Below are 26,950 nucleotides of genomic sequence, written 5' to 3' on the forward strand. Positions count from 1 at the left end.
AAATGAACTGCCCCTAAAACAGTCTAGTGAGCTGAGCCTAAATGATGTCTGCTTCCTCCTCGGGTGGAATCTTTCATCCCCTCTTATGCCTAAACCCATTTACTAAGCAGTGAGAAAGAATGGCTGTGGCATTTGGCGCAAAGCTGCCACAATGTACAAAACTTCAGTTTGATTACCATATGTTCATTGTGTTAATTTTCTTTCAGCCAAATGCTCCCTAGATCTTGTTTGCGGCCTCTCTTAGCTTCTGCTAGATTCTCCTGAATTCTGATGTTTTTCTTCCTCGTTCAATAATGCTCTAGTGGGGGGCGTGCAAAAGCTCTGTTTTGTTCTCGAAATGGCCTCAGTAGGAGCAATATTGCACTTCGATGCAGCAGTTGCTTCATTGCCAGTGACTGTTAGTTTCATAACAATGAAGTGTAATGTTCACAGGCAGGCCAAGTAATTATTGCAAATATCAGGTTTTTAACAACAGAAAATTGCATGCATCATTCAGGAACCTTGTCATGTGGTTTATATCATGATGTTTGCATATTTGAAATCGATGTCATTCTCCCACCCCTGAGGTTCCGCTTTAATAAACATCCTTTTTAGCCAACACCGAGAACACTGAATGTCACAACCGTGTAAGTGTCGGTAGAGTTGTCATGATCATGTGATTCTGTGCTCAAGCCAAGTGTCACAGGGGGAGTCCCAAGGAGGATGATACTCTAATTTTAATACCAGAGGCAAACTTACTGTCGGCAGCACTGTTGAAAAAGTGCTCCGGTCATTCACTGAACTCCTTCTATGCACTATTCTGCACTGAGTGCCGCCCTGGTGGTCCGAGGCCAGCATGAAAACAGGCTTGTACATAAACTCTTTTCTACGCCAGATTCCATTACAGAGATACAGAGCACAGTGCAGGCCCTAAGGAGAGGGTGCAGTTTAAACCGGTGGCATTTTATTAATCAGGATCTCAAATTCCCCTTGAATGCCACCATACACCCAGCAGTAAGGAGAGGAGTTGAGCACATTTTAGGAAAACGAATAGAACACTTGAGGTTACATCCCAAACTTTTGAGTTTACACCCTCCCATGTAATCCTAGAAGTAAAGCAAGAATGTTTAGAAGTCTGTGTAGAACAAAACAAATAGCTATAGATGTAAACAGCCTGTCATGGGCTGGAACCATTATACATATACAATCTGGGTTAAGGTTAATTTCACTAAGGCTGTAAGTACAAGAGATACCCAAACACTTTTCACCAAATGGTCTGTGATTGTTAACATCTATGTTTCTAGTGCTCATTAAAAAGAAATTCCACGATTATTCTTTTAATGATAAATACTGGCCTCAACATGAAACTTACTGGAGTATCTAGTAAGAGGACTCAATCATGTAAGTGTTCTAGGTGCATGCAATGTCACAGATATCAGAAAGTACAGAGATTTCATGGGAGCCAAATAAGTAAAAGCTCATTTTCTAAGTACCTGGGTTTCAGGAAAAACAGTCTTGCCAAGACCTCATTTGTTCTCAGCTTAGTATTGCTACCGGAGAAATCCAATTGACCCAAAATTCTTGGGGTACTGCTAGAATAAGCATTTTCAGAGGCCCCCCATGGGAGAATGAGTTGGGGCAAAAGAGTTTATTCTCATGGAGTTATATTTCTCAGGTTGCAAAGTCCCAGGTCCCTTCATCCAGGCCAGGAAAGGGGACAGCTATGGGTTCAGCCGAGCTAAAAGCAGGGCCATCCAGAGTGTTCACTCCATGGTGGAGTTGAGTCCAGCGGAGCAGCAGGCTAGATTCAGTCCATCAGTTCATTGTGTGGAATTCACATGGTCGTGGGCCACGTGGGCAAATGCAGGGGGATGCTCCCCGTGCAACGGGAGTCCCAAAGGGGCCAGGAGAACGAAGACACCAAGAGAGTGAACTGCCTTTGTTCAGGAGCTTATGTATCTCAGATTTCACCCTCTTGCAGTGGCCACACATACCCTGGCCAAGCACCTGCTTCCAGGTGTGATTGACAGGTAAGCACCTTCCCCCCTCACCCACACTGACTGGCACGCATCTAAACCCCCTCTGCCCAGTCCTTTCCCCCATCAATCTGCTAGGAGCAGAACTGCAGCTTTCTGGCAGAGCTGTGTACATGGCATGCCTATTATCTAGTCTCCCCTTTGCTCCTTTCCTGTTACATAATTACCAGATTATTGTAAATGTATCACTGTGACCATTCTCCCATACAAATAGTTGGAAGCCAATCATTTCACTGAACAGAATACACCGCATACAGTAAGCACTGAGCAAAGCTTGTTGGGTCAATCCATAAATACATGATTTTTCTCTTCCGTATGCACGAGAGTTTTTATTTTTTCTTCCAGCTTTTCCCATTGACTTAGGCTCCACACCGAGTCGCACCAGTTCATGCAAATTTTTCTTTCTTCAAATGTCTTCTCAATTTGAAGGCAATGCCAATGTAATTCTAGGGTTGTCATTAAATCTACAAAAATCATATGACTCACGGATGTTTTCCTGTCTTGGGCTCTTTGCCAGTAGTACAACTAGAGAACATTTATTCACTCTTACACTCAGAACCCTCGTTCGTTCTGCTGAGCGGTGTGACTCGCTCTCTCCTCGTGTGACGGGTGCTCCATCACCGCGTGACAACACGAGGTGTGCAACTGACAAGCTTAAAACGTGTACACAATTTTTTTTAAAGTATGTCAATACTCTGGGATCCGCTTGGGCATTTTTTTAAAAACTGCATGTTGGCAGAGATGATGTACTTTTGATTTTTGAAAAAATAACCAGTATAAGCCAGGACTTACAATTTATAAATAAATTTTCATGTTTTCCCTGCAGGATATAAACACTCATAAATGCTGTCTACAAATTCAAATAGGAGCAGGGAATTCAACCCAATCCAATGGATGATGGTACTGTTCTGAGAATATTACAGAATTCTTAGTTTTTATTTTTTATTTGTTTAGTACATTAAAAAGCTAATGGTAGACCACAAATCCTTCAGTAAAATCCAACCAAGTTGTTAACACAGATAATTTGTCAAGGGGCTACCATGATAACAAATATTTTGACCTTCTGTGTTTAGGTTTGTTAGTCTTCTGTGCTTAGATAAAACCCTTACCCCTCCAGAGATTTCTTTTAAGAGCTCTAACAACAGCATTAGTAATCAATCTGCAGTTATAAATTCTTTTAAAATTCACTGGGAAATTCTACAGATGTCCAAACTTACCCATCCTGCTTTAGCATCACCTACAAGCTGACTCAAGTCTACATCTTCTATAACGAATAACCGTAGCCTACTGGTTTAGAACAACACGAATTTATTCTTGCACAGTTCTGCAGGTCAGAAGCCCAAAATCCAGGTGTAGGTTGAGCTGCTGCATTCCTTCTGGGGGCACCAGGGGAGAATCCATTTCCTTGTATTTCCTCACTTCTAAAGGCAACTGACATTGCTTGATTCACGACTCCTTCCTTTCACCCCTCCAAGCTCTTGCTTTCTTCATCACACTTCCTGCTACTGACTCTTTCCCTCCTATCTCCCTACTGTGAGGACTCTTGTGGTGACATGGGCACCTGGATAATCCATGATTATCCCCCATCTCAAACTCTTTAACTTAATCATGTCTGCAAACTCCCTTTGACCATGTAAAGGTTAACATATCCACAGGCTCCAGGGATTAGCACATGGACACTTTAGAGAAGCCATTGTGCAGCATAACACTGGTAGGTATACCAAAGAGAACACAACAATAGCAGCTCCATTTATTGAGGACATGGTTTTCTTTCCAAAGCAGTGAAGAACCATAGATGAAAAGAAGCAATTAGGAGGATATTGTTATGCGACTACAAGCAGACTGTGTTAAGCAGTTGGCTTAGCCATATCTTTATGTTATACAAACTGAGAACTAAGTCGGAGGAAAGGGTATATTTCTTGGATCTGTGTTCTGGATGCCCAAGCATACCATCCTTGATGCCCTCACGACTGTTTGATCTAGATGCCGGATCTCAGAGACAAACACTGAGCTGGATCACAGACTCAACTGCCTAATACATTGCGTGACCTCTCTGAAAACTTTCTAATGCAGAAAAGGGACACATTCAGATATGTTTAAAAAGTGCCTAGGTCAGTGTTTGGAACCAACGTTTTGGCTTGAAAGACTTTGGCTTGGAATTCTGCATATGAAATGCAAATGCTGCACAAATCCTCTTTATTGCTCAAATGCTCCAGAAAGTACAATCCCTAATGCTGCGCGGTGCCATTTGGAATGAAAATGAGCATCGTATGAAAACTTGGGTGTAGCTAAAGGTCAGTGGAGTTTCGACCAGATGCTTTGCTTCCCCACCACGGTGCTGGCAGTAGGAGTGGTTTATAAATTCCACCCTGGGGAAATAAGTGTAAATATTTTTAATAACATATTCCATTTCAACCTTGGCTCTTTAAAGTTCAAACCACAGTCTCACATTCATGTTTTTGTTAATGTATTCAACCAACGTTCATTACCATACGTAAAATATTTCTAAATGCCCAAAATGGAGCTCATCGCTCCCACCCCTCCACACACCACCACCATTGCCTCCGTTCCCCTCTGTGTCCATCTCAGCGAATGGCCCCGCCCGTGTCCCCAATGCAGAAACCAGAGACAAGCTACGGGCTGCTTCCCCTGCCTGATCCCCTACATCCAATATCATTAAATCTTATGGGGTATGAAATGAGAATCTTCCTGTCCAGACCCAAATTCAGGCCCTCTTTCAGGCTCTCGTCCCTCACATGGACCCTCATAACTGCCTGTACCTCGAATCCTTGCCTCTCATCTTACAGCTCTGCTTAGTCTTCCGCACTCTGGACAGTGAGCTTTCAGAAACATGAACATCGTGTCACTTCCCTACTTTAAACTTTTCGGCGGCTCCTCATCTTAGGTTAAAATCCGAACATCTAATTTTGGTACAAAAGGCCTTTCAGTCTTCTGCCAGCCCTCTCTCTAGCATCATCATTCCGGTATCATTCGGATTCCACGGGTCTTCCTAGTCCCCTCCAAGAGCTGAGAAGCTGTGGATTCCATCATGAGGAAGCTGTCTGAGTGGACAGTTTCATTGCCTGCAGCAGCCCAGACTCTGGTTGGATAGGTGACCAGGAAGGAAAAAGAATGATGAATGTCTTAAATGGGTTATTTTTAAAAACACATGCACAAAGAGACCGTGCGGTGCCAAGGATTAGCTCTTCACTGGACGAGCCGCCTGTTGCTGGCAGTGTTACTTCTCACTGTTCATGACTATGACTGACCCCACTTCCCTTCCAAGCAATCAGTTCTCTTGGATTTTTATTGACTTCCTTTTCAACGTGCACCCTGTGGTTCATTCATTCGCCCTCTTTCTTTCCAACTCCCACTAGTGTAGCAAAACCCCAAACCTACATCCGCCTAAGGGTCTGCCCCCTCCAGCACCAGCCTTAGATTGCCGGAGGGATCTGCATTCTCAGTCGCATACACAACGAAGTCCAGATTTCTCTCCCGGGCAGGCGTTCAGCCCACCCACTCCGAGCGCAAAAGCTGGCTCCGTGGTGCCACATGCACGTACCTCCGCTCCTTCTCAGCAGATCACTGTGTTCCTGCACAGCCCAACGAGAGAGCCGCATTCTAGCCCCTCCCTTGCCACCATCAAGAATCTCGGTGTCCTTATCTTTGGAGCTTCCTATCGTCATACCACGGGAGAACTTTCTTCCTTGTGAAAAGCAGATTCTGGTGCAGTCAGTGTGGGTGGGGCTGACGTTGCTCATTTCTCACAAGCACCCTGGTGATGCCAAGGCTGCTGGTCCTGAGATGATGGCACCCTGGTTAGCAAGTCCTGGAACTCATTCCCTGCACAAACACCCAGAACTCCCTCTTCTCCAAACCTGAAGTCGTTCCTTTATCATGGGTTCTTTCCTCTTAGCAAACAGAAACATACATCTTCCTGGTCTTAAAAATTAAAATAAGGCACTCAGAAGTTCAAGGAAGACATTCCAGCCCAGTAGCTTCTCAAGTCATTTAGCCCTATGCCTCACCTTCTCTCCATAAGCTTTTTTTTTTTTTTTTTGCTTTCTTGTTCGGTTTTCTATTACAGTTTACATTCAATATTCTTCTGTATTGGTTTCAGGTGTACAGCATAGTGGTTAGATAATCACATACTTCCCAAAGTGTTCCCCCTGAGATGTCCAGTACCCACATGGCATTATGTGTAGTTATTACAATATTATTGACTCTATTCCCTGTGCTGTCATTTACATCTTGTGACTATTCTGTAGCTACCAATCTGCACTTCTCAACCCTTCACTGTTTTCACCCAGTCCCCCAATCTCCGCCCCTCTGGCAACCATCAGTCTGTTCTCTGGATCTCTGAGTCTAAAACAAGCTTCTTGAATGTGTAGCTTACATATCCCTGCCCCCCCCCCCGCAGACACACACACACACACACACACACACACACACACACACCCCTCACTTTAAACCCACTGAAGTCAAGCTTCATCCCCACCATGACATGGAAGTCGCTTTTGCTCTTTGCCTGCTGGATACTAAATTCAATGGGCATGTTCAACTTCTCTTTTATTTAACATCCCGCAGCCTTTGACTCCTTACTGAAACCTCCTTCTCCATCGACTTTTATCACATCATCTTACTTCCATCTCAATACCCACTTTCCCACAACCTCTTTCGACGGGGCCCATTCCTCTACTCATGATTTAAACATTAGTCTATAAATAGTAACCTTTTCATTATTTATTTCTTCTTTTACTAGGAAGGCACTTTCATGGGTTCAATCACCATCTATATCCTAAGACTTCTAAATTGATGCTTCCAGTTCAAATATCTCCCGTGAGATCTCAAGGGTTCTATCTAACTGCTTCCTTTAAGCTCTCCATTGATTGTAAGCCAAAGACATTTAAAACTCACTCTGGCTCTTCCCCCGAAACTTGGCTATCCTGTATTTCTCCTCTCTGGGAAGGAAACCACCTGCTAGCCAGTACAAAAGCAAGAAAGATGGACATCATTCTCTTTTCTTCCTCTTTCCATACTACTTACGTCCACTTACATCAACCCTGCCCCCTTTCATACTACCCCAGCCTGTCCCCTCTTCCCCATTTCTGCTGCCACTATTTCTACATGGGCCTTTCCCTTTACTTTTCTGCAGAAATTACTCTTCTTGCTTCCTCCAAGCTGAGGGCCTTCCCACCCCAAACAGGGCAGCAGTGATCTCCTCACGAAAGCACAAACGAGATAACACACCGCTCTGATACGTAGACGTCCAGCAGTGCCCTCCCAAAGCCAAAACAGTGAAGTCGATTCTATTCAGCCCAACGTGCAAGGTCTTCCAGAACTTGCAACTGCCCATCCTTCTCTTCCCACTTCGCCCCCACACTCCTTCTGAGACCCTAAGCTCCAGCTACATAAAAGTCCTTACATTTCCCCCCAAAGGACCATAACCCCTTCTTTACTCACGCTAACTTCCTACCTTCCACGATCACCAAAGACCACAAGGTCTGCTCAGCCTCCACGTGTTTCAGCAAACTTTCCTCTCTCTTCAGTTCGATTACCTCGCCTTCTCCACTCTCCAATAAAACCCTGTTTCTAACTTTGTTCTTGCCTGGTTTCTGCTCGCGTATAAGCCCACTGGGAGCTGGGAAAATGTCTTGTTATCACTGTATTTCTAGTGATTTGCACAGTCTCTGGTTCATAGGAAGCCTTCGATAAGTGCTTTTGAATAAGTGAATAAATCATTTATTCTTGATAATTGGCATCCGTCAACTGGCAATTCCTAGGAAGACGGCAGATTCGGGAATAACCTGGCGATAAGAGTGGCAGTACTTGCACCTGAGATGAATCACCCTGATCTCTCTTCTCTCCACCTCACCCTGCCACCTCCAGCTGTTTCCTCTAATTTCAAGAAAAAATTACCTGCACGGGCAAGAATAAACTCAAGCTTTCTAGGCTCCCAGCAGGGCAGGCCCTAGTCAATAATTGTACTTTATTTACTTGCTTGTTAGTGCATGAAACTATTTTCCTATTTTCGGAGATCTCAGTGTAATATTTTTACCATCTAAAACTTCATTCTGAATGACCATACAAAATGTATTCCCAGACACAAAATAGCACCTCTGAGCGTCTCAGCACATCAGCGATGCAGAAAGTTCCTTTTCAAGTTCCGTTCCGGAGGTTGTTTATTCTGCAGCAATTCATGTTTGGGTCAAACTGATTGTTTTTCTGGCTTAAATTACATTGCAGACCTCAAGGAAAAGAACATAAACTGTTGGCAAATTTACAGCCTTTAAATAAAATTGCCTTAACTTGAGGGGATTCCCTTAATATTGCATGTATATAATTTTTTTTCTCTCATTTTACAAACTCTCCCATTTCGTAGGAATTCAGAACATGAAGTGTCATACACAGGATCTGCTTCGAGCCAAAGTTAAAAAAAGAACAGAAACACTGTAATATCTTTTTAATGTAAATTTCTTATGTGTTGGGTACCACAGCCAAAGGATAGAATAGGAAATGGAATGAGAGAGCTCAGATAATGTTATTCATTTTCCATCAACACTTTAATTCCGTCAAAAATACCAGCAGGACTTTCAGTAAATACAAAATCATCTAGTCATTTCCAAAATCAATGGCTTCACTCCCCATGTGCTCCAGTTTAACCCCTCAGTCGACAATGTCAACCACTCTCTTGTTACTCTCTCCTATTCCTTTGCTTCTATCCCCCCACGCCTGCCAAAACCCCAAAGCTAATCCTTGCAGAGCATGTAGTACGCTAACTATTCTCAGAACTGTCCTGTGCATTAACAACTCCATTAATAATCCCAAAAGTCCTATCAGGTGGGTCCGTGTATTATTCCCAGTTTACCTGTGAGGAAGTGGAGACAGGGAGAATACGTGTCTGGCCCAAGGTCACACGGCTATCGAATGACGACTGCCTGCCTGGGCACTCATCGTATTGCTGAGCTCGTGTGGAGAAGGTTACATATGCGATCCAACTGGTTCCACCACAGACTGCATTCCCCTTCCTCATCCGGACCTTCTCCCTGTTCAACGATTTTACTATGCTTCCCCAGTCGGCTATTCTTTTTTCATTCTCTTGAATGCCTCCTCATCCCTCTCTGTTCTTCATCTCCTCCCTTCACTCCCAGCTGACTAGCATCCTCTATCCCAGAGCCAGCAGGATGTCAGACAGAGACTCCTTTAGCTCCCTACTGTCTATTGCAGTGGAGGAGGTTCCCATCTCCATCTTGGAACAAATTCCCATGCCCTTCTGCTTCCTTGGGGACTCTGTTCTCTCAGTTCTTCCTCCCACCCGGCTGGTTTTGCCTTCACTGCTGCACAGAAACTACTCTTAAGAGGCACCAATGAACTTGTCTCGGCCCCTGTCTCACAGGCCATCTCAGCTGCATTGGGCACTGCGACTGTCCCTACCAAAAGTGTTTCCTTTTCTCTCCTTCTCTGATAAAATGCCTGGCTGTTTTTCTCCTTCCCCTTTGGAGACTTCCTTTAGGTCACCTTCGTTGGCCGTAACTCTGCTGTTGGCTGTCCTAGGCTCTCTTCCTTCCTGCACCGCACCCGATGGTTCAGGGAGACCTCATGCACCCCCCAGGTCTCAACCCCCCTTCATTTGCTGGGGACTCCCAACTCTGGCTGTGTGGCCCAGTCAATTCCCTTCCTCGATTCAGCTCCACTTTGATGACTCATGTATGCATAAGTCCAAAATTTCTAGCATTAACCTCATTCTCTGTCCCCCAAATCCTGCTGCATTATCAGAGTCCTATGTAGTTGCTCAAAGCAGAAACTTGAGGAGCATGGTCTTATCCCATACATTCCAGCCTCCACCCAGTCTCTCTGATCCTATCTCCTAAGTAGCGCCCATGTCCATTCGCTCTCTCTATTCCTACGGCTACCACCCTAGACCAGCCCACCGTTGCCTGTGCCGGGACTAAACTGGCCAGCTGTCTGCGACACTGCCCCGACTTCTTCACTGTCTGCAGGAAAGCCAGTGTGACATACTTAACAGTAACTCTGGTGATGCCATGACTTCAGCTGCTCTTGAGATGGAACCCCAAATCCCAAATACGTTTTCTTAAATCACCAAGCACTAGCTTTGCTTCTGTCTAGTTTTATTTTGGTCCCCTTTCCACTGGCTCTCACTCTGCAGCATCTCAAATGCTTCCCTGTGCCCCAAGCTTTTATTACACGTAGGGGCTGCTTCCCTGTGGCTCCTTCTCCCCTCCCCCTCATTATCACCCAACACTCCCTCAAGGCACCCTTCTCTGACTCCTTATCTAGATTAAATCCGCTGACTAGGTGTGCTTTACCTTATTTTTCATAAATGTCATCCTATTGTTATTTATATTCAACAGCAATGTTTTCCATGGCCACACAGGGAGGAAATGTTGCGACTGGTCAACATTACATTTCCCGACTAGAAATACTTCTAGTCTACACTTACTATACAGTTCGTGGACTATTTTCGCTAGTTTTGTCATCATTTCTGGGTCACGGTTATTGGTGATCTACAGGCATTGTTAGATGGACATTAAACAAAATGCCACTTTGTTACTTAATTGACCTGTGGCATGTCCAATAATAGAGAGTGGGGCAAAAATAGGTTTACAGTTGTGAGTGCGTGAAACACAAAGTTCGTTCTTGTTTTATTTATTAATCAGTGTATTATCTTCCATATGAACAGCTATAAACCCACTTTTGCCCCCCCCCATCCATTACTATGAAAATCCTGGAAATGTCAGCAGGCAGCCATGGTCACGTGCTCCAGTCATGAAATGACCTGCCCATCACCTGCTTCTCCAGTTGCAAAGCATCTTGCGCCTTTGAATGCAGAGGGAAAATGGGAAGTTTTCGGTTTCACCTGTATTATGAGATGTGTTGGGGGGGTGCCCACTTTGTTCCCAAGCATACCTCAGGCCCAGGCCCTCTCTCCCTGCCAGGACCTTAGTTGTATTCTAGTACGTTCAATCAAGCAAATTATTTTAAGGAAATAAAATAGGTTGGTCATTGTTTTCATCAATGAAATAAACAGTTTTCAAAGGTGACACTAAATTAGTTGTCAGAAGTAGAAAATACGTTGCTTTACAAAGTTTTATTTTTTTCATAGGAAAAGTGGGTAAAACTGAGTCATGCAATCTTTTCTAACCTGGGTCTATCCAAAATACAAATGCATACTATTTTCTTTCCAGTGACAACCAGCCTGTTTTTGGAAAGTGAGGTCAGTAAAGCCTCCAAAATGGTTCCAAATGCCACATTTCACACATGACTCCTTGATTCTCAAAGCTGTCATGTGGGCAAAAGTCACACTTATCAAAGAAACACAGTAATGACAGCTCAGAGGTCGATACTGAAAGTTGAAAGTAATTGAACCATTTAACCACCATTTACTAGCTCAGAATTTTTCCTCGGGAATGAGCCGCTGCTGAAAGCCTGTGTTCTTGTAGCATGCGAAATTCACCGCTTTCCATGTTATCTTCCTAGTTCCCCATGATACGGATTTTAACCAACTTGCCTCATCCAACAGCAGGGGTTCTCCTATCTTAGCCTGCGTCATAACCACCTAGAAGGTTTGCTGACACACAGACTGCCGGGCCCATACCCAGGATTTCTGATGCAGTAGGTGTCTGATGGGGATGAAGAATTTTCATATCAGCCCTGGCCGGTTTGGCTCAGCGGTTAGAGCATCGGCCTGCGGTCCCGAGAGACCCGGGTTCGGTTCCCGCTAAGGGCATGTACCTCGGTTGCAGTTTGTCCCCGGCCCTGGTTGGTCATGCGGGTGGCAGCCACTCGATGTGTCCCTTTCACATCGATGTTTCTCTCTCTCTTCCTCTCTCCCCCTCCCACTCTACCTGAACAAAAAATAGAAAAATGTCCTCAGGTGAGGATAAAAAAAAAAAAAAAAAAAGAAGAATTTTCATATCAGAGATGTTCCCAGTGATGCTAATCATGTTGACCAAAGGCTTACACTCAGAATCCTTCTCCTGAAGACACAGCACAGGATCTCTTCCCACCAGATTATGTAAAACTTAGTTTCCTCTTGGTCACTCCAAATTCTTCTTTATTCTTTCATGATTCTTCTAGGCCCTTACTGTCCAAAAGAAGTATCATGTGAGCCGTGATGTTTTCTAAAGTAGCCCCATTTTTAAAAGTCTTTAAAAAGAGAAAGAATTAATTCTAAGAACATATTTTATTTCACCCAGTATATCCAAAATATTTTCGTCCAACATGTCATTGGTATAAAAAATACCAATAAGGACGGCCAGTGTGGCTCAGTGGTTGAGCATCAACCCATGCACCAAGAGGTTGCCGGTTCAATTCCCGGTCAGGGCACATGCCCTGGTTGTGGGTCAAATCCCCAGTGGGGGGCATGCAGGAGGCAGCCAGTCAATGTTCTCTCTCATTGATGTTTCTATCTCTGACTCCCTTTCCCGTTCCTCTCTCTCTAAAATCAATAAAGAAGAAAAAAATATATTTTAAGTACCAATGAGCTATTTTGCATGCTTTATGTTTAAGGCATACCAAGCCTTTGAGATCTGATGTGTATTTTTCACGTGACAGCACCCTCCTTTTGGAGTAACCATGTTTCAGGGGCCCCAAAGCCATATAATATTAGGGTTACTGCCTGAGGCAGCAAAGCCCTAGACCTTTGGAGTCAAGGGCACTGGAGAATCGATGGTTCTGCTTGGTCTGCCTCTGTCTGACTTTCAAGACATTTTCTCTGTTTAAAATATACCTGACCGTCAGATGCATTATCAATTAAATAACACCTTGTAAGGACAAAACAAAACCATTACATCATTAAATGCACACACTGATTTCATGAAATGCATGCCAGTATAAGAATTTTCTCTGTTTTTATGCATAGAAACAACAAAAAAAAACGTCACAATGCACCTGTTTTTCTCCTGCCTTTTGGTGCTACTCAAATCCTTTTCCCCCCATCAAAAACCTTTCTTCCCGCAAGATAATCCACGTTAACAGAACAGTATTTGTGCGGCTCTATCTTTCCTTCATCCCCTTATAATCCTATACAAATATACACACTGAAGTTTGTCTGCATTTGCTTTGTAAAAATAGGATCATATTATACCTACATTTCTCGGCATAATTCCTTTCTTATTCAATAATAACTCACAAAAATCCCTGCAAGTCGGCTGGAGGTTGTAATTCGTTCTTTTTCAAGGGCTACAGCAGAGCCCGTGCGGCGGGGCACCATAATTTATTCAAGATTTCTGTCATTGGCAGGCATTCTCACTTCATCCTGTACTTTCAAGCACTGAGAAAAATGCTTCAAAAAAAAAAAAAAATAGATAGATATTTTGATACATAGATCTAGATCTCGCCTACTCTCTCTTTTATTTAGCTTGCAATCTCTCCATCAGTTTCTCACTTAGACTTTCCCCCATCGTATCTGTCCTCTTTCTTCCCAACAAACAAAAGCAGCCATCATTACTAGTCCAAGAAACCATCTTAAATGATTTTCCTAATGAATCTTTCCATAGTCAACAACAGGTTCAAACCAATACGTCTCCCTTTAAACCCCTCCCCAATGATGCTGCCCCTATTCATGGGAGAAAGCCACATAGAAATGATTTTACTCGTATATGCTCACTCACTTGGCAAAAAAAAACACAAAACTATTAGTTGACATCAAGAAGATTAATTTCCTCACTGATGTTTTAAAATTAACAGAATGAAATTAGACTGGAAATCAAAGGACCTGGACTCTATAACCTACCCCAAGTAGCACCGACTGTAACTCAGGTAATAACTACAATCAGAATGATAAATAGCAACAACTAACATTTATTGAGTGTTAGTCTGTGACAGGCACTGTTCTAATGGTTTTACATATGCAAATTCACTTGCTCTTTCAAAACTCCCATAAGGTTGGTACTGTTATTATTTTAATATTATTCCCACTTTGTGGCTCAGGACATTGATACCATACTTCCAGTAAATGGCAGAATCAGGACTGAAATGTCTCTGCCAGGGCCCTGATCTCATCACCCAGAAATAAATCAATTCAACTACTCAATACTTAAGTAGTAAATCCCCCCAGCTCCTCTCTCTTTGAACCTCAGTGCCCTCAGCTATACAATGGGTACAGCAGTTCCTCCAACCTTAAAGATTGCGGAGAAGAAATCGGCAAATGACTCGAAAACCACAGCAAGCTCTAACAAGGGAGGTTGTCCCGTTTCAGCTTGGAGATGCGCCGGGGACCATTTCATCATTCGCAGCGAGAACTGAGCAGACAGCATGCTCTCTGCAACGGCGAACCACGGCACGCTGACCACACACACCCTTCTGAAGGTGAGGCTGGACACGGGCGGCCAGCTAGCACCGCGTGGGAACCACGCCAGGTCCTCACAGCCTGCTGATCTGCCTGAAATTAGAAAAAGAGCAGCCAACCTTTACCTCTGTCGTGCAGCCCACCGCGTCCTTCCTGTCTCGGCTCCAGCCCTTGCATTACTTAATTGGAGCACCGGGCTATAAATCTTACATACTTAAGGGCCAGGAAACTCTCTGGAGCCTCACGCTGGAATTTGTGTGGGAGTTCAGCAATATTGAATTTTCAAATAAAATGATTAACAGGAACCTTTAGGGCAGCCTCGGAGAAAACAATTCTTCCTGAATCTTGCCACCTTCATCCGAGGAAGCTTTTTGTTCTTGGCTTTAATGAAACGGCTGGAAAGTAACACAGTGATGAGGAACTAGAAACCGGAGGGAGAGGCCCTCCCTTCTCCCCCTGGAGGCCCGCTTCCACAGTCGAACACGCCGCTCTCTGCCAGGCCTAACACGGCCACTGAAACACATTCCTGGGAAGGTTTCAGTCACTTAGTTCACTTTTAACTGCAGTCAGTACTGGTCCTTGTAGAATCACTTTCTCCAAGGTTTTAATAGTCAGAAGTAGGGAAACCTGATCAGAAAGCCTGTTTGCGTTATGGCATAATAACGTCCATCAGACTTAGTGAAACAGAGAATTAGCATCGGTTAAAAAGAAGAACATAATCCAACCAAGTTCAACCTCAGACTGAGGCCTGCAAGCCTGCTGTTGCTGAAACAATGGTTTAGATGCTCTGCCTAAGACATATGGGATGTTTGTGGTCTTCTACAATAGGAATCTGCCTCATGTCTGCAGCAGAAAGATCATTTACAACCAATTTCTCAAAGGCACCAAGCGTCAATAATGAATTTTCAAATCAAGGCCAGAAATGGGGCTACTTAAACAGGGACTACTAAGCAATGGGAAGCTGCTGTCAGCAGGAGGATTTTCAGGGATGCAGTACCCAGTCTGTCGCTCAGAAGCATGTGTCGAGTGGCGGCGACTGGCCCAGCTTTCCTGGCCTCTGGGAAGGAGGAGGCTGGCGGGAAAGGATCTGGGTCAACAGGCATCAAGGACAGGGCACCTCCTGCTGAGAGATCTCAGTGCCCGTCCACCGGGCTTCGGAGATGACGGCTAGAATCACACTGTTTTCTCAGCCGCCTCTGCTTCTTGGGAGCAATTCCGCTACCCAGTTATGGAGAAGAGGTCGCATAAAGCCGCTGGAGGGGCCTACTTTCCTGCCCCGCGTGGGAGTTTCAGCCTACCCCTTGCCATTCACTATTGCCTGTTCACCTCTTCACCGCCCTTCTTTCTCTCTCTCCCCCTCCCCTGCACGGCGTTTAAACACCCTGGCCCCTTCCTTCTACTTCTCACCCATCGCGCGCCATCCCGGGTGCTATTAAAACTGGGAGCAAATGAAAAGCAGCTTCTGCTCAGAGAAAGGCTGACTGCTGGAACGAAGTGCAGAAAAGTGGCTGTGTGTCCCCAGCGTAATTACTCATAGTTGTGTGTCTCCGACAAAAGTCACTTGACATTTCTGTGCCTCAGTGACTCCCCTATAAAACAAAGAAAATAGTAGCTCATGCGAGGAGGAGGAAAGGTCATGCAGGAAAATTCTTTGAGAGTATTCAAAAAGGATTCACTGAAGCAGTGTCTCACCTGGGTCTGGGGTTCACGTGAGCTTCCTGCAGAAGAAAACAGGGGAGGCAGGAACAGGTGGTGGGTGATCGTGATCCACATTTGCAGTGCAGAGCAGCACTTAAGGAAAGTGGTCAACCAGGGGTCAGAATAGGTGGGCTGAAATGGAAGCTCTCCTGCTGTTCTGTTCTCTGCCCTTTATCAGTGCCCTTAACCTCTCTCTGAGCATTACTGTCCTCACTGTGCAATAGGACTCATAATAAACACCTTAGAGCACAATGATGAATAAGAACTTTATATATATATATATATATATATATATATATATATACACTATATATACATATACATATATACATATATGAACATGGTCTGTAAACTATAAAGAATTTTTCCACTCTGGGCCTCGACATTCAACTACATTGTCTTGTTTATTTTCTTCACAGCACAGAAGGACTTGAAATAGCCCTGTTTAATTGATTTTTGTCTGATTCACCCCACTAGAATGTCAACTCCCTAAAGGCAGAAACTCTGTCTTATTAATAGCTGTATCACTTGTGCTTAGAGCAGTCTTGTTCTGAATGAATAAATATTAAAGACAAGCATACTGACAGTTGGCTCCAGGAAAAAAAATAAAAAACGAAAGCAGATAACGTTTGCCACATGGGCTCCTCTCCCCATCTCTTTTAGCATCAGAAATGAATTGCCCCCTTCCTATGAGTGGAGAATTAGCTACATATAAAGAAAGCCCATCTCTTCCTAGAGAAGCCGCAAATGCCAGATGTTCAGGTTCCAGCCTCCCTTGCAGCTAGGGTGCAGGTATTTTACTAGGCTCTGTCCCCAGGCTTACCTGTTGCAGGCTTTAAATTTAAAGCTAGTAATTTCAAGAAGCACAGAACCACACAGTCTTCACTCTAGCAAGTTTGGAAAGAGGCCGCTATGCCCATGATTACAGTAGCAGCACCCATGGTTCTGGGTTGGTGATGTTCATGGGGGAAGCTGCTATATCTGCACCAAAGGTATGTTTTCACTGGGTCAGATCTGTGGCATTGTTTTAGCCCTTGCTCTTGATTGTATTATGGCCCAAGCTTGGTTCTTTGGCTATTCTGGATAATCCCTAGATACAACTTTCTCTAAATTACGCCTTTATTCAGAATTGGTTTTGTTGCTCGACTGGTAGAATCCTCCTCTTCCCCAACTGCCCAGTAGAATGGCCATCAAAATGCACGTGATCCTGGTTCCCTAAGGGACTCTAAATAGGCTTTTCTTCTACAGATTACACACACCCCTCCAGCCCTTCTCCTTCACTCAGATCAAATTGTACATTTTCTGGACCTTGTTTATCCTAGGACCTTACTTTTTATAAGGCATAATCTGATTAATTAATTCAAGCAAATGTGTTAATTGCTGACACTAATGTAATATTACCCTAGCACCTTAGCAGATACTTTAAATACCTTAAGGCAAAGGAGAGAGAAATGTGTTTTTACTCCCACACAGTGCCAGGGCCTGTGAGGTCTCTTGTCAATGTCTGTAATCTCAAAGGGCCCACATTCATCAAGACAAGTCACATCTAGTATGATCTTGGGTCCCCTGTGGGTTAATCCTGTAGTGACACTGTGCATTTCATGGAATCAATGTCTTTACTTTATGATTACACACACACACACACACATGCACACACCTACTTTAAATCCTTCAACAGCTTCCCATGGTCTTTAGAGTAAAGCTCAAACTCTTTAACGTAGCCAACAAGGCTCAGATATAAACATTTAACAAGTGGCTCTCGGGTCAGGGGAGGGGTGGTGAAAATCCTGACTTGTAGCACTTGCTGACTTGAGGGGTATAAATACTCCCACCATGGCCAATTTCATGCTCTCAAAGTAATGTGGCAAAGGCTACAAAACTTCTGAATATTTGACAGTGATCTCTTAAAGACCACTGTGAGCTACCAGCTGCAGCACAACACTGTTTCCTAAGCCCCGAGAACTTGTTTTCCCAGCCACTTCCTCCGTTGACTTTTCAACTTCCTCAAAGAGTCATCTCTCCCCCCTCCCTACACACACACAAGCACACACCTCAAATCTTTCCATTTACCTGTAGCTCATATCAAGTGTTCTGTTCCTACCTCCTACAGCTCTCTGATCCTGTCCTTCAGAGCATTGATTTCATGGTATATATTTGCTGCTTCGTGCCGCTGCCATGTTGAACACCGTGAGCAAGCATGGATCTATAGGATGTGTGATCAGAGTAGCTATAGACTTCCTTTTCCATGTAGTTTCTATGTACCCTTTTGGGAGGGAGATTTTAGGGCTTACCCAAAATGACAATTTGAGTGGATGAATGAATCTGCTCAGTTCTTACGACCACACATATGACAGCATCCTTTCTATTTTCTCCTGGTTTCTTAGGTTATTGAAGCTGGAGGAGATAATTCTAAACGCCTTTTCTCTGATCGCCAGATATTCTGTGAATGCCTCACGGGCTACGTTTGTGCGGTTGAGGTGGCAAGATAGGAAAAAGTAATGCTGATAAGACTGCTCAGGTCTCCCTCAGCCACCTCACAGAGAAGTTCTGTTTCTATACACGCTTCATAGATCGGTCTTCCTTATAAGATAATTTTGAATGACTTCTATTGTTGGGAAAATGTTTGCAAACTAGTTTTTATTTTATAGGTATTCAAAATAAGTGTTCTGAGAAGTACAGGATATTGGATGTGTTTCATGGGGAAATGTCTTTATGTGTGAAAATTCCCAGGCTGCTTTTCCTTCTTCCCTCTTCTCTCCAAGTCCCAGTAAAAACTTAAGCTGCATCCTAGCCAGTGTGGCTCAGTTGACTGAACGTAGTTCCATACACCAAGAAGTTGCTGGTTCGATTCCCAGTCAGGGCACATGCCTGGGTGCGGACTCAATCCCCAGTAGGGGGCGTGCAGGAGGTGGCCGCTTGATGGTTCTCTCCCACTGATGTTTCCATCTCTGTCTCCCTCTCCCAGCCCCCTAAAAATCAATAAAAACAGAGCTTTAAATAATTGAAGCTGCATTTCCCATTGTGTTGCATTTTCAAATATTTAAATCCTTTTTGAGAATCCCATGTGTACTGAGGTTGCAGAGTGCTTGCCTGAAGTCACAGAGGTAATTAACTGTAGAACCACAATGTGAACTAGGTCTCCTGAGTCACAGTTCCCTTTCCTGCTGCTTCTGAGCTGGTCTACTGTCAGCCTCAGTGCAAACTGCTGCCTCAAGGAAAACCCAAGTCCCACGCTGCAAGCACCTTCTCCATGGGAATGGCTTCTTCATCGTTAGATAAATTATGTCTTCGGGAGACAAAAATCTAAAACCGGTAAATCTGACAAATATCCATAGAAAAATAGTCTCAATGTCTCCCTAGCCATCAAGTGTCTTATCTCAGTGAGCATCCTCAATACTGAAACCAAGCAGACTTCCAAATTCCGAACAGAAACTCAGCGTCTGGGCACAGGACGCAGCAACGCACTCCACGGCGTCCTGTGAGTCAGGGAGCTTCGGGTTCACAGTCCATCGATGTCACTTACTAGAGATGTGATTTCACACTCGTCATTTTCTATCTCTGAAGCTCAGAGTCCTGAGGATGAGAGTATGCACCTTATATGATGTATTTGGAAAGATTAAATAAGACAAAATCCTGGCGTGAGTATCCATTAATAAACAAATATTTCTATACCTGTATTACTAGGGCTAGGCCTTACCTAATAAGCCTTCATTCCCTGAGAGGTATTGAGCTATTCCTTTGTCTTCTCTTTCTAGATTGAGTAATTCTGATCCTTTTAACATGTGTGTGTGTGTGTGTGTGTGTGTGTGTAAAGCCTGATCTATAAGTTCAGAAAATAATTTTGTCTCCAATATATAGCAAGTTTGTTCATCCTAGGTGATTCAGTTAAACATACACTGAGTTTTTATTATTTGTTGGATTTAGTATTAGGCCTGGACCATAAGAAATGATAGATTTTCAGTTCCTGTTTTCAAGGAGCTAATAATTTAAATCATTACCTGACAGATGAGATGTCTTATGTTCCTAAAGATCTCGGAGAGAAGGTCTCCCCACACTGCTGGCCACGGCCACGTTCACTTCTCAGTCTCTGAGCCGTCTGTGTGTGTCACAGCTCCTTGACTGCCCACGTGGCCCCGTTGGCTCTCATGCTAGGCATCAGAAGGAAGAAAGAACAGTTGGTCACCATTTTTTTTCTTTTACCTAATAAGCCTTCATTCCCTGAGAGGTATTGACCTATTCCTCTGTCTTCTCTTTCTAGATTGAGTAATTCTGATCCTTTTAACCTTTCCTCAGAGGTCCCGTGTGCCCGCCTCCAGTTTGATCATTGTCACTGCCCCTCTGGAGTCTCTCCAGGTTTTCTGCATTAAAATATGTCACTTTCACTATTGAGTTCACTCTTCTAAGTATGCTATTCTTTCACATAAACCAAGACAAAAGGAAAGGAACTCCCAAATAAAGGAAGGGAATACACGGAAGGACAGGTTACCTGTGTAAGGAATGCGTGCAGAATACCCACACGCTGCAAGGAAGTTAGCATTGACCATCACCACTCTTAAGAAGGACGGACCAAAACCAAAACAGTTTCTAAGTTGTGCTGACCATTCCGTTCGGCAGTTATCTAAATTGCATTTAAGTAGATCAGACTATGAACAGCAAACTCCAGGCTGGCTTTAGGTCCAGTACACCTGAAATTTTCAGAAGGGTGCTGATAAAATTGCTGTTAATGAGATCAAACAGGATTGTATGATTCTGTAAAATACCTCTGACCTCCAAGTAGACCAGAGAGATGGCATCATGCCAGTTCCAGGCGGCACCTCTGACCGGTCGGTCCTAACCAAGTGCAAAGAATCTTCCTTTGCCTTCTGTCAGTCAATTAATAAATATAAAATATAAATTAATATTTCCTGGGCTGAGAGCACAGCAACTTCTGAATGACGCTTAGAAATGATGTGTGGAGGTTGATGAAATACTTACTGATTATAGTATGACACCAACATGGGCAGAACGGGGAAGATATGAAAACCAGAGCCTAGTAAAATGACTCCTCAGGACGTGCATGATGCGTGCCAGAGATCTCTGCTCACCAAGAGTCCCTCTTGCTTTTCTCTTATTGTGTCGCTGCAATAAACCTGTTCCGATGAGCAGCAACAGTCCTCTACACACACACACACACACACACACACGGTTAAGATCTTCGGACACATTTCCAAATCCTCTTAAGAAGCTGGGAGAACACTTACTGAGTAATATTCTACCTGTTTCAGGGACCTTTTTATTTTGAAACTACTGTTTAGAAATGTACTTTTCATTCCCCCTCTGGAAAAGTCAAAAGTATACAACTGGGTGAAGAGAACTGTTTGAAAGCAGAGAGGCGAGGAGAGGGAGCCCGCCGCCTCCTCTGGGCGCTGCAGGAAAACAGGTGGCAGTGGCCATCCCGTTCCATTTCTGAAGCTCTTTGGCTCCCGCAGGTCTGGCCTGGAACTGGCTGGGCTGAGAGGGGTCTGGCAACACCGCCGTGGGGAAGCAGTAACAATCTGGAAATGCTGCCTCGTCAAGGTCTCTGAAAACTTCTTCAGTCTGGTAACAGAGCAAATCCATGGTTTCGTGGGAGAGTTCCGCAGGGAGGTGTAGTCCTAAGAGAGCTGAATCTATCAAACAATGCCTAGTCCTAAGATTCATGAAATTGATACAGTCATCTTTAAATAATCAGCAACTAGGATGGCCAGGGGCTTATAACCACAGCATCATAAGAAGCACCTTCCTGGGTAAAAGTAGACAGTTCACTAGCTGTTTAATTGCCAGCCTCAACCTGTTGATCCCTGCTACTGTTACCGGTTCTCCATGCCCAGGCACATGCCCAAGGTGCTTGTCCACCGGAGTGAGGGCCGGGCACAGGTGCACCACGCCGCAGGTAAGTACGAGCACAGCGGAGGTCTGGGAGCTTAAAACAATGGGCGATTAAAGCCATAGCAGGTTAAATAGTTTTGTGTTGATAAATAGACATCGTTACTTAATAGTTACCATTTTTATAAAAGCCAGATTCCAGTTATGAAGTGGGACTACAAATCACCCCTGTTTTATTTATTGGATAGTAAATATTGTCTCGTAAATTCTTAGCAAGTGATGAGAAAGTGAGAGCCGAGCGGAGATAGTGATGTATGTGCCATGTTGCTGTGTCGTGGTTATGGCAGGGGGCCAGTGGTACTGGGTTAATAAATCACTACTAGACACGGCTGTGCTCCCTCTCTTTATCCTGATATGTTCTTCAGAGACTTAGATCAAATTATTTCAAAGAAGCAGCCATTTGTCCCCCTCCCCCACTATAATCCACTGCAACCTGGGAAGCAATTTTTATTCCATTTGAATTTGAGAAATAATATCACCAACACTGAACACTGGCATTTGTACGTGGGAAGGGCTGAGGGAGAAAAGGAGGGAAAACAAAGGGGAAGTCAGAGAAGAGAGACAAGAAGTGAAAAACTGAGGTGGGTGAATTTTAAAAACATGCATCTATGACGAGTAAGTGGCGTCTTTAGTAAAGAGCTTCTGCATCTGAAAAAATACAATAAAATTCCAGTTGACTTTGAAAAGCCAACCATTCGGGTCATTCTTTATTAAAAAAAAAAAATAGATAGCCAGTAGATTAAAGGAACTCCATTTATAAAAATCAAATGAACTTCTAACAAAGCTTGTTTGGGACTTGAATAAATCATCCGGTCATGAATTATTCATTATTATCAAGAAATGTGGGGGATTCCAGGAACTAGGCTTGGGGAGGTGCTGCAACTGGAGAATGAGTTCATCATCTCAGCCGCACCATGGGGAGTCAGAGAGCAGGCCAAGGGGTACCATCATCTGCTGCTGACCTTGCTGGACCCCCATTCGAGTTTCAGGGGACATGTCAGCAGCCTTTATACCTTTCTATCTAGCCAAAGCATAAAGCAATTAGAGTAATTGATAGAACCCTACTTTAGAAAACTGCATGTACTCAGTAACAGACAATAATATTTTTTTAGCACTGGATTTTTTTTTTTTAAGTGCATGATATCCATAGGGAATACTAGCTGTGTGCAAAATATAGTAGGATATGGAAAGTCTTTCTTTCAAGGAGATGGCAAGAAAATCCTTTAATGATAAACCGTTAAGCATGGTCTGGCTTGCTCATTCATGGCTTTGGGGGTTGGACCTTTAGATCGGGTTGGGGTAGGGAAGAGAGAAAGAAACCTCTCCGATTCAGTCCACTAATCCATGGATGTGTGTGTTCCAGGTCCAAACTGCTTTGCAGGAACTACGATCATTCCGGCTGGCATCGAAGTGAAAGTGGACGAATGTAACATCTGTCACTGTCACAACGGGGACTGGTGGAAGCCGGCTCACTGCTCGAAACGCGAATGCCAAGGCAAGCACATCGTGTAGCACGGACGCCCAGCCGATGCCGGGTCCCCAGGAGAGGACGCTGTGGCTTCCGCTCTGCACACGTTTCCACCGAAGCGACACAGACAGACGGACTCCCGCCAGCTACCACAGGGTCACCAGCAAAACCTTTTGGGGTTGACAAAAGTGACTATTTTACTAAGAGGAGATTGCCCCCTTTCTCCCTTGCTATATAAAACATATAGAGTACCCAGCTATCGAAACCGCTTTTGTAATTGCCCATGCTTGGTGGTGACTTAATGACTGGATTTCTAGAACCGAAACAAGGAAATAGCCTTGCACGGGCTCCTCCTCTGGTGACATCTCTACCTGCCAGCTCACCGTCTGCCGAGTTCATTCATTTTTACTCTCCTGTCCATCACAGGTGGCATTTTTCTCTTGTAGTCTTTCTTTTTCCTGTTCAGAGCCTAAGGGGCCAGATTTGACCATACTATAAAGTTTTAAGTGGTGTCAAACAAGAAATGTCAGGGGCACAGACCCTGCCTGTCCAGGAAGACCAAAACCATCCAACCAGTCCCTCCCTGTAGGCTGAGAAAAGTGAAGGGCACACAAAGGGACCCACTGATGGGCAAGGCAGGGACCTGGCGCTCGGGGCACTGATCGGGGGCTCCCGATGTCATTCTTACAGACCACACATGTCATCCCCCAAACCCTGAAACTGCCAATGAAACACGAATAATGTGCAGGATACCACGAACGTGACTAAAGCATCCAAAGGAGACAGGTATTCAGAGTTGTAGCGTTGATCACCAGACATCCTCACGCTGCTGAAGTTGAGTTCAGCTTGTCACTAAACACACTCGAAACCCACTGTCGGCTGGCACCACACATACCAGAACCAGGGTGAGGAGCCCCACTGTGAATCTGAGTCCTTCCGAACACCACTGGCTTCTGAGATCAGATTTGGCTGGGAGCCAGCTGTACCCACAGGCAGTTTTTACGGTTCGGGACCGTGTCTGCCGTGGTAGAGTAACGACCACTCGGCCCTAAGTCTAAAACACAGATTCAGGACACTCTCCACCCAAGTGCTGACTTAAATTAAAGATTAGGGTAGAGTGAGTCTCGCACAATACAATTCCATGTGTTGAACTTTTTTAAAAATGTGTATATTAGATACCGAACAACTAAAGCGAACCTTTGAAGAGTCTCAAGGTTGCCCTGGTAATGCTGCTAGGATAGGAACAGAAACACTGACACACACAGGGTATCCGATGCCATCTCGAGTCAAGTGCAAATTCGGCAGTTTTGAAACCACATGGCACAGTTCGTTGCTTAGTCCACTTTCTGGAACACCCTGGTGCCGGTCTGGTGGGGTCCTTGAGGGAACTCGAAGGTTGTCTTCGTTGTCCTTGTTCTTTCCTTGTCTGCTCCCACCCCCTGGGCGTCGCCCTAACTCCTGGGCAGTGCCGTGTTCTAGAGCAAGCTTCCTCAACCTCAGTGCCATTGACATGGGGCCAGACAACTCATTGTTGGGGGGGGCTGTCCTATGCGTTTTTAGGATGTTTAGCAACACCCTTGACCTCCATTCACTACACGCCAAGAGCAACACCCTGGTAGCCACAGGATGTCTCCAGACATTCCAGGTGTCCCTGGGAGGTGGGGGAGGGGGCCAATATCACCTGGTTGAGAAGCAGTGGTCTAGAATAATCAGTGTCGAGTGGTTTCCACCAGGGGACACACTAGGCACGTGCAGGCTGAGCCCGTGGTTCGGGGGCACCTCTGAGCCCTTCAGGACACGCACACTCAGCAGCTTCAAGGCGGAGGGTCCGTCTCCTCCCAGGGAGTGATGTTCTGTGCCACGGGCCCGCCCTCAGGACGCATATTTCTTGAGTCTCATCCACCGGATTTTCATTTAAAATTGTCCATCTCTCCTCCCTGGAAGCACCTCCTGTCATCAAGAAAGAGCTGTCATTCCCACGATGAATGTGTTGACGAGTCGGACCTGACATTTCTCACGCACACTGTGCTCGTGTCATGATACAAATAGCCATGCGGCGCCATCCGAGGAAGAACATCAAGCCGCCTTCCCTTAGAACACCGATCCGCAGCGAGGTAGGTGCCTTTCGGTGGTCACCGCGGATACGTCATACAGACAGCCATGAATCATTCATGAACAACTCTGCCCGATTTATTCCTGCGCTCCAAAGTGAAGGCATTTCCGACTGCAGCTGTGTCTAGACAAGAGATGTATTATAGAGCTCTCTTTGCCCCGAGGTTGTCTGCTTCCAGTGTCGAACATCCACACTCTTGGAGAGAAATAATAAAAATAATAAATGACAGGAATAAGGTTTGAAACCCAGAAAACATCATTAACGGAGCCATGGAGCATAGTACCCCATGAATTATTAAGGAGATACTATGTTCTTTTTAGAAATCAGAGCAGGCCACTGGGAAGCCTGGGCACAGACATGTCGCATCACAGTCTTGGCACTATGAGAGCCGCAGACGGAATGAACGAGAACGAAGTGCAGCACCCACCCAGGAGCTCTCTTTAGAGTCCGCACAGCAAAGGCTGCTCACGGGCCTCTGCAACTGGCCAGAGAAAGGGATTTTTTTTTTTATTGTTATTGTTGGACTTTTTTTTTTTCCTCTCCAGGTTTCACTGTCAGCTGTTTCATTTCAGACTTTGTAGCACTGACATTTTTCCCCTTTTCGGGAGAGATGAACCTATACTGTGACCGAATTTCTCGTGGACCGTAGAAAACGACAGCTTCCTTCTACCCAGGTCGTTGAGAAATTCTTTCCAAACTCTGAACAGCAGAGTCGTGGTCTCACGTGTTGTTGTTTGTTTGTGTGCGTGTTTTTTCCAGAAGGCTCTGTTTGCCATGGCACTGTCCCGTCCTAGAGGTCCTCCTCCACTCCACCTTGGGTTCTCGGCTCTATCTCCAGCTATGCTTGACTAAGGGATCAACAGCCTGTTTGTCAGCTGATGCCTGTTTAAAAACAAACAAACAAAAAAAACATGATTCAGTTTCTAAAATCTTTGAAAAATGGTGTGCCTGAAAACTAGTGAGAAAAAACAAACAAAACACCTAAACACTAAACTGTAAAAAGGGGATTCTAGCAACAATATTTGATGTGTAAAGAATATATTATTAAAAAATTATTTTGTTAAATATAAAGTGTGTTAACCAGCAAGCATTGTGTGTGGTATATTTTCCTTCCTAAATGTGTCCCTTCTTCCTACCCTCCTCGTTTAATGACTAATTCTCAGTGACTTCTCTCATTTGCAAGTCCATGTACCATTAGCACTATATTCCGTTGGAATTAAGTGTCCGCATTAGCATTGTCCTGTGTACATGTTCATTCTTCACAATATAAGGCGATGCTGATTCGAGGGCTGGAGGAGACGCTCGAACAAACCAGCAGCGACAGTGTGACTGGACGATATTTTCCTGACCTGTATCCACACAATGCTAAGGATAGTCTGTAACTATCAGGCGATCGCTCTGCGGCAGGCCCTGTGCTAGGCACGGAAGCCGTAGAATCTTGT

The 26,950-nt window shown here is 44.5% G+C and overlaps 1 protein-coding gene across 1 annotated transcript in view; it reads left to right on the forward strand.

The window, feature by feature from the left end:
• VWC2L (von Willebrand factor C domain containing 2 like) overlaps positions 1-23,858 on the forward strand; it is a 148,645-nt gene extending 124,787 nt beyond the window's left edge. The window contains exon 4 of the mRNA XM_036254345.1: positions 23,291-23,858. Within this exon, the coding sequence (XP_036110238.1) occupies positions 23,291-23,439 (149 nt within the window). The 3' untranslated portion in view covers positions 23,440-23,858. The remainder of the gene's footprint in view (positions 1-23,290) is intronic.
• Positions 23,859-26,950: the final 3,092 nt, after the last annotated feature.

This window comes from Molossus molossus, unplaced genomic scaffold (genome assembly GCF_014108415.1).
Source record: "Molossus molossus isolate mMolMol1 unplaced genomic scaffold, mMolMol1.p scaffold_m16_p_11, whole genome shotgun sequence".
Taxonomy (NCBI): Eukaryota; Metazoa; Chordata; class Mammalia; order Chiroptera; family Molossidae; genus Molossus; species Molossus molossus.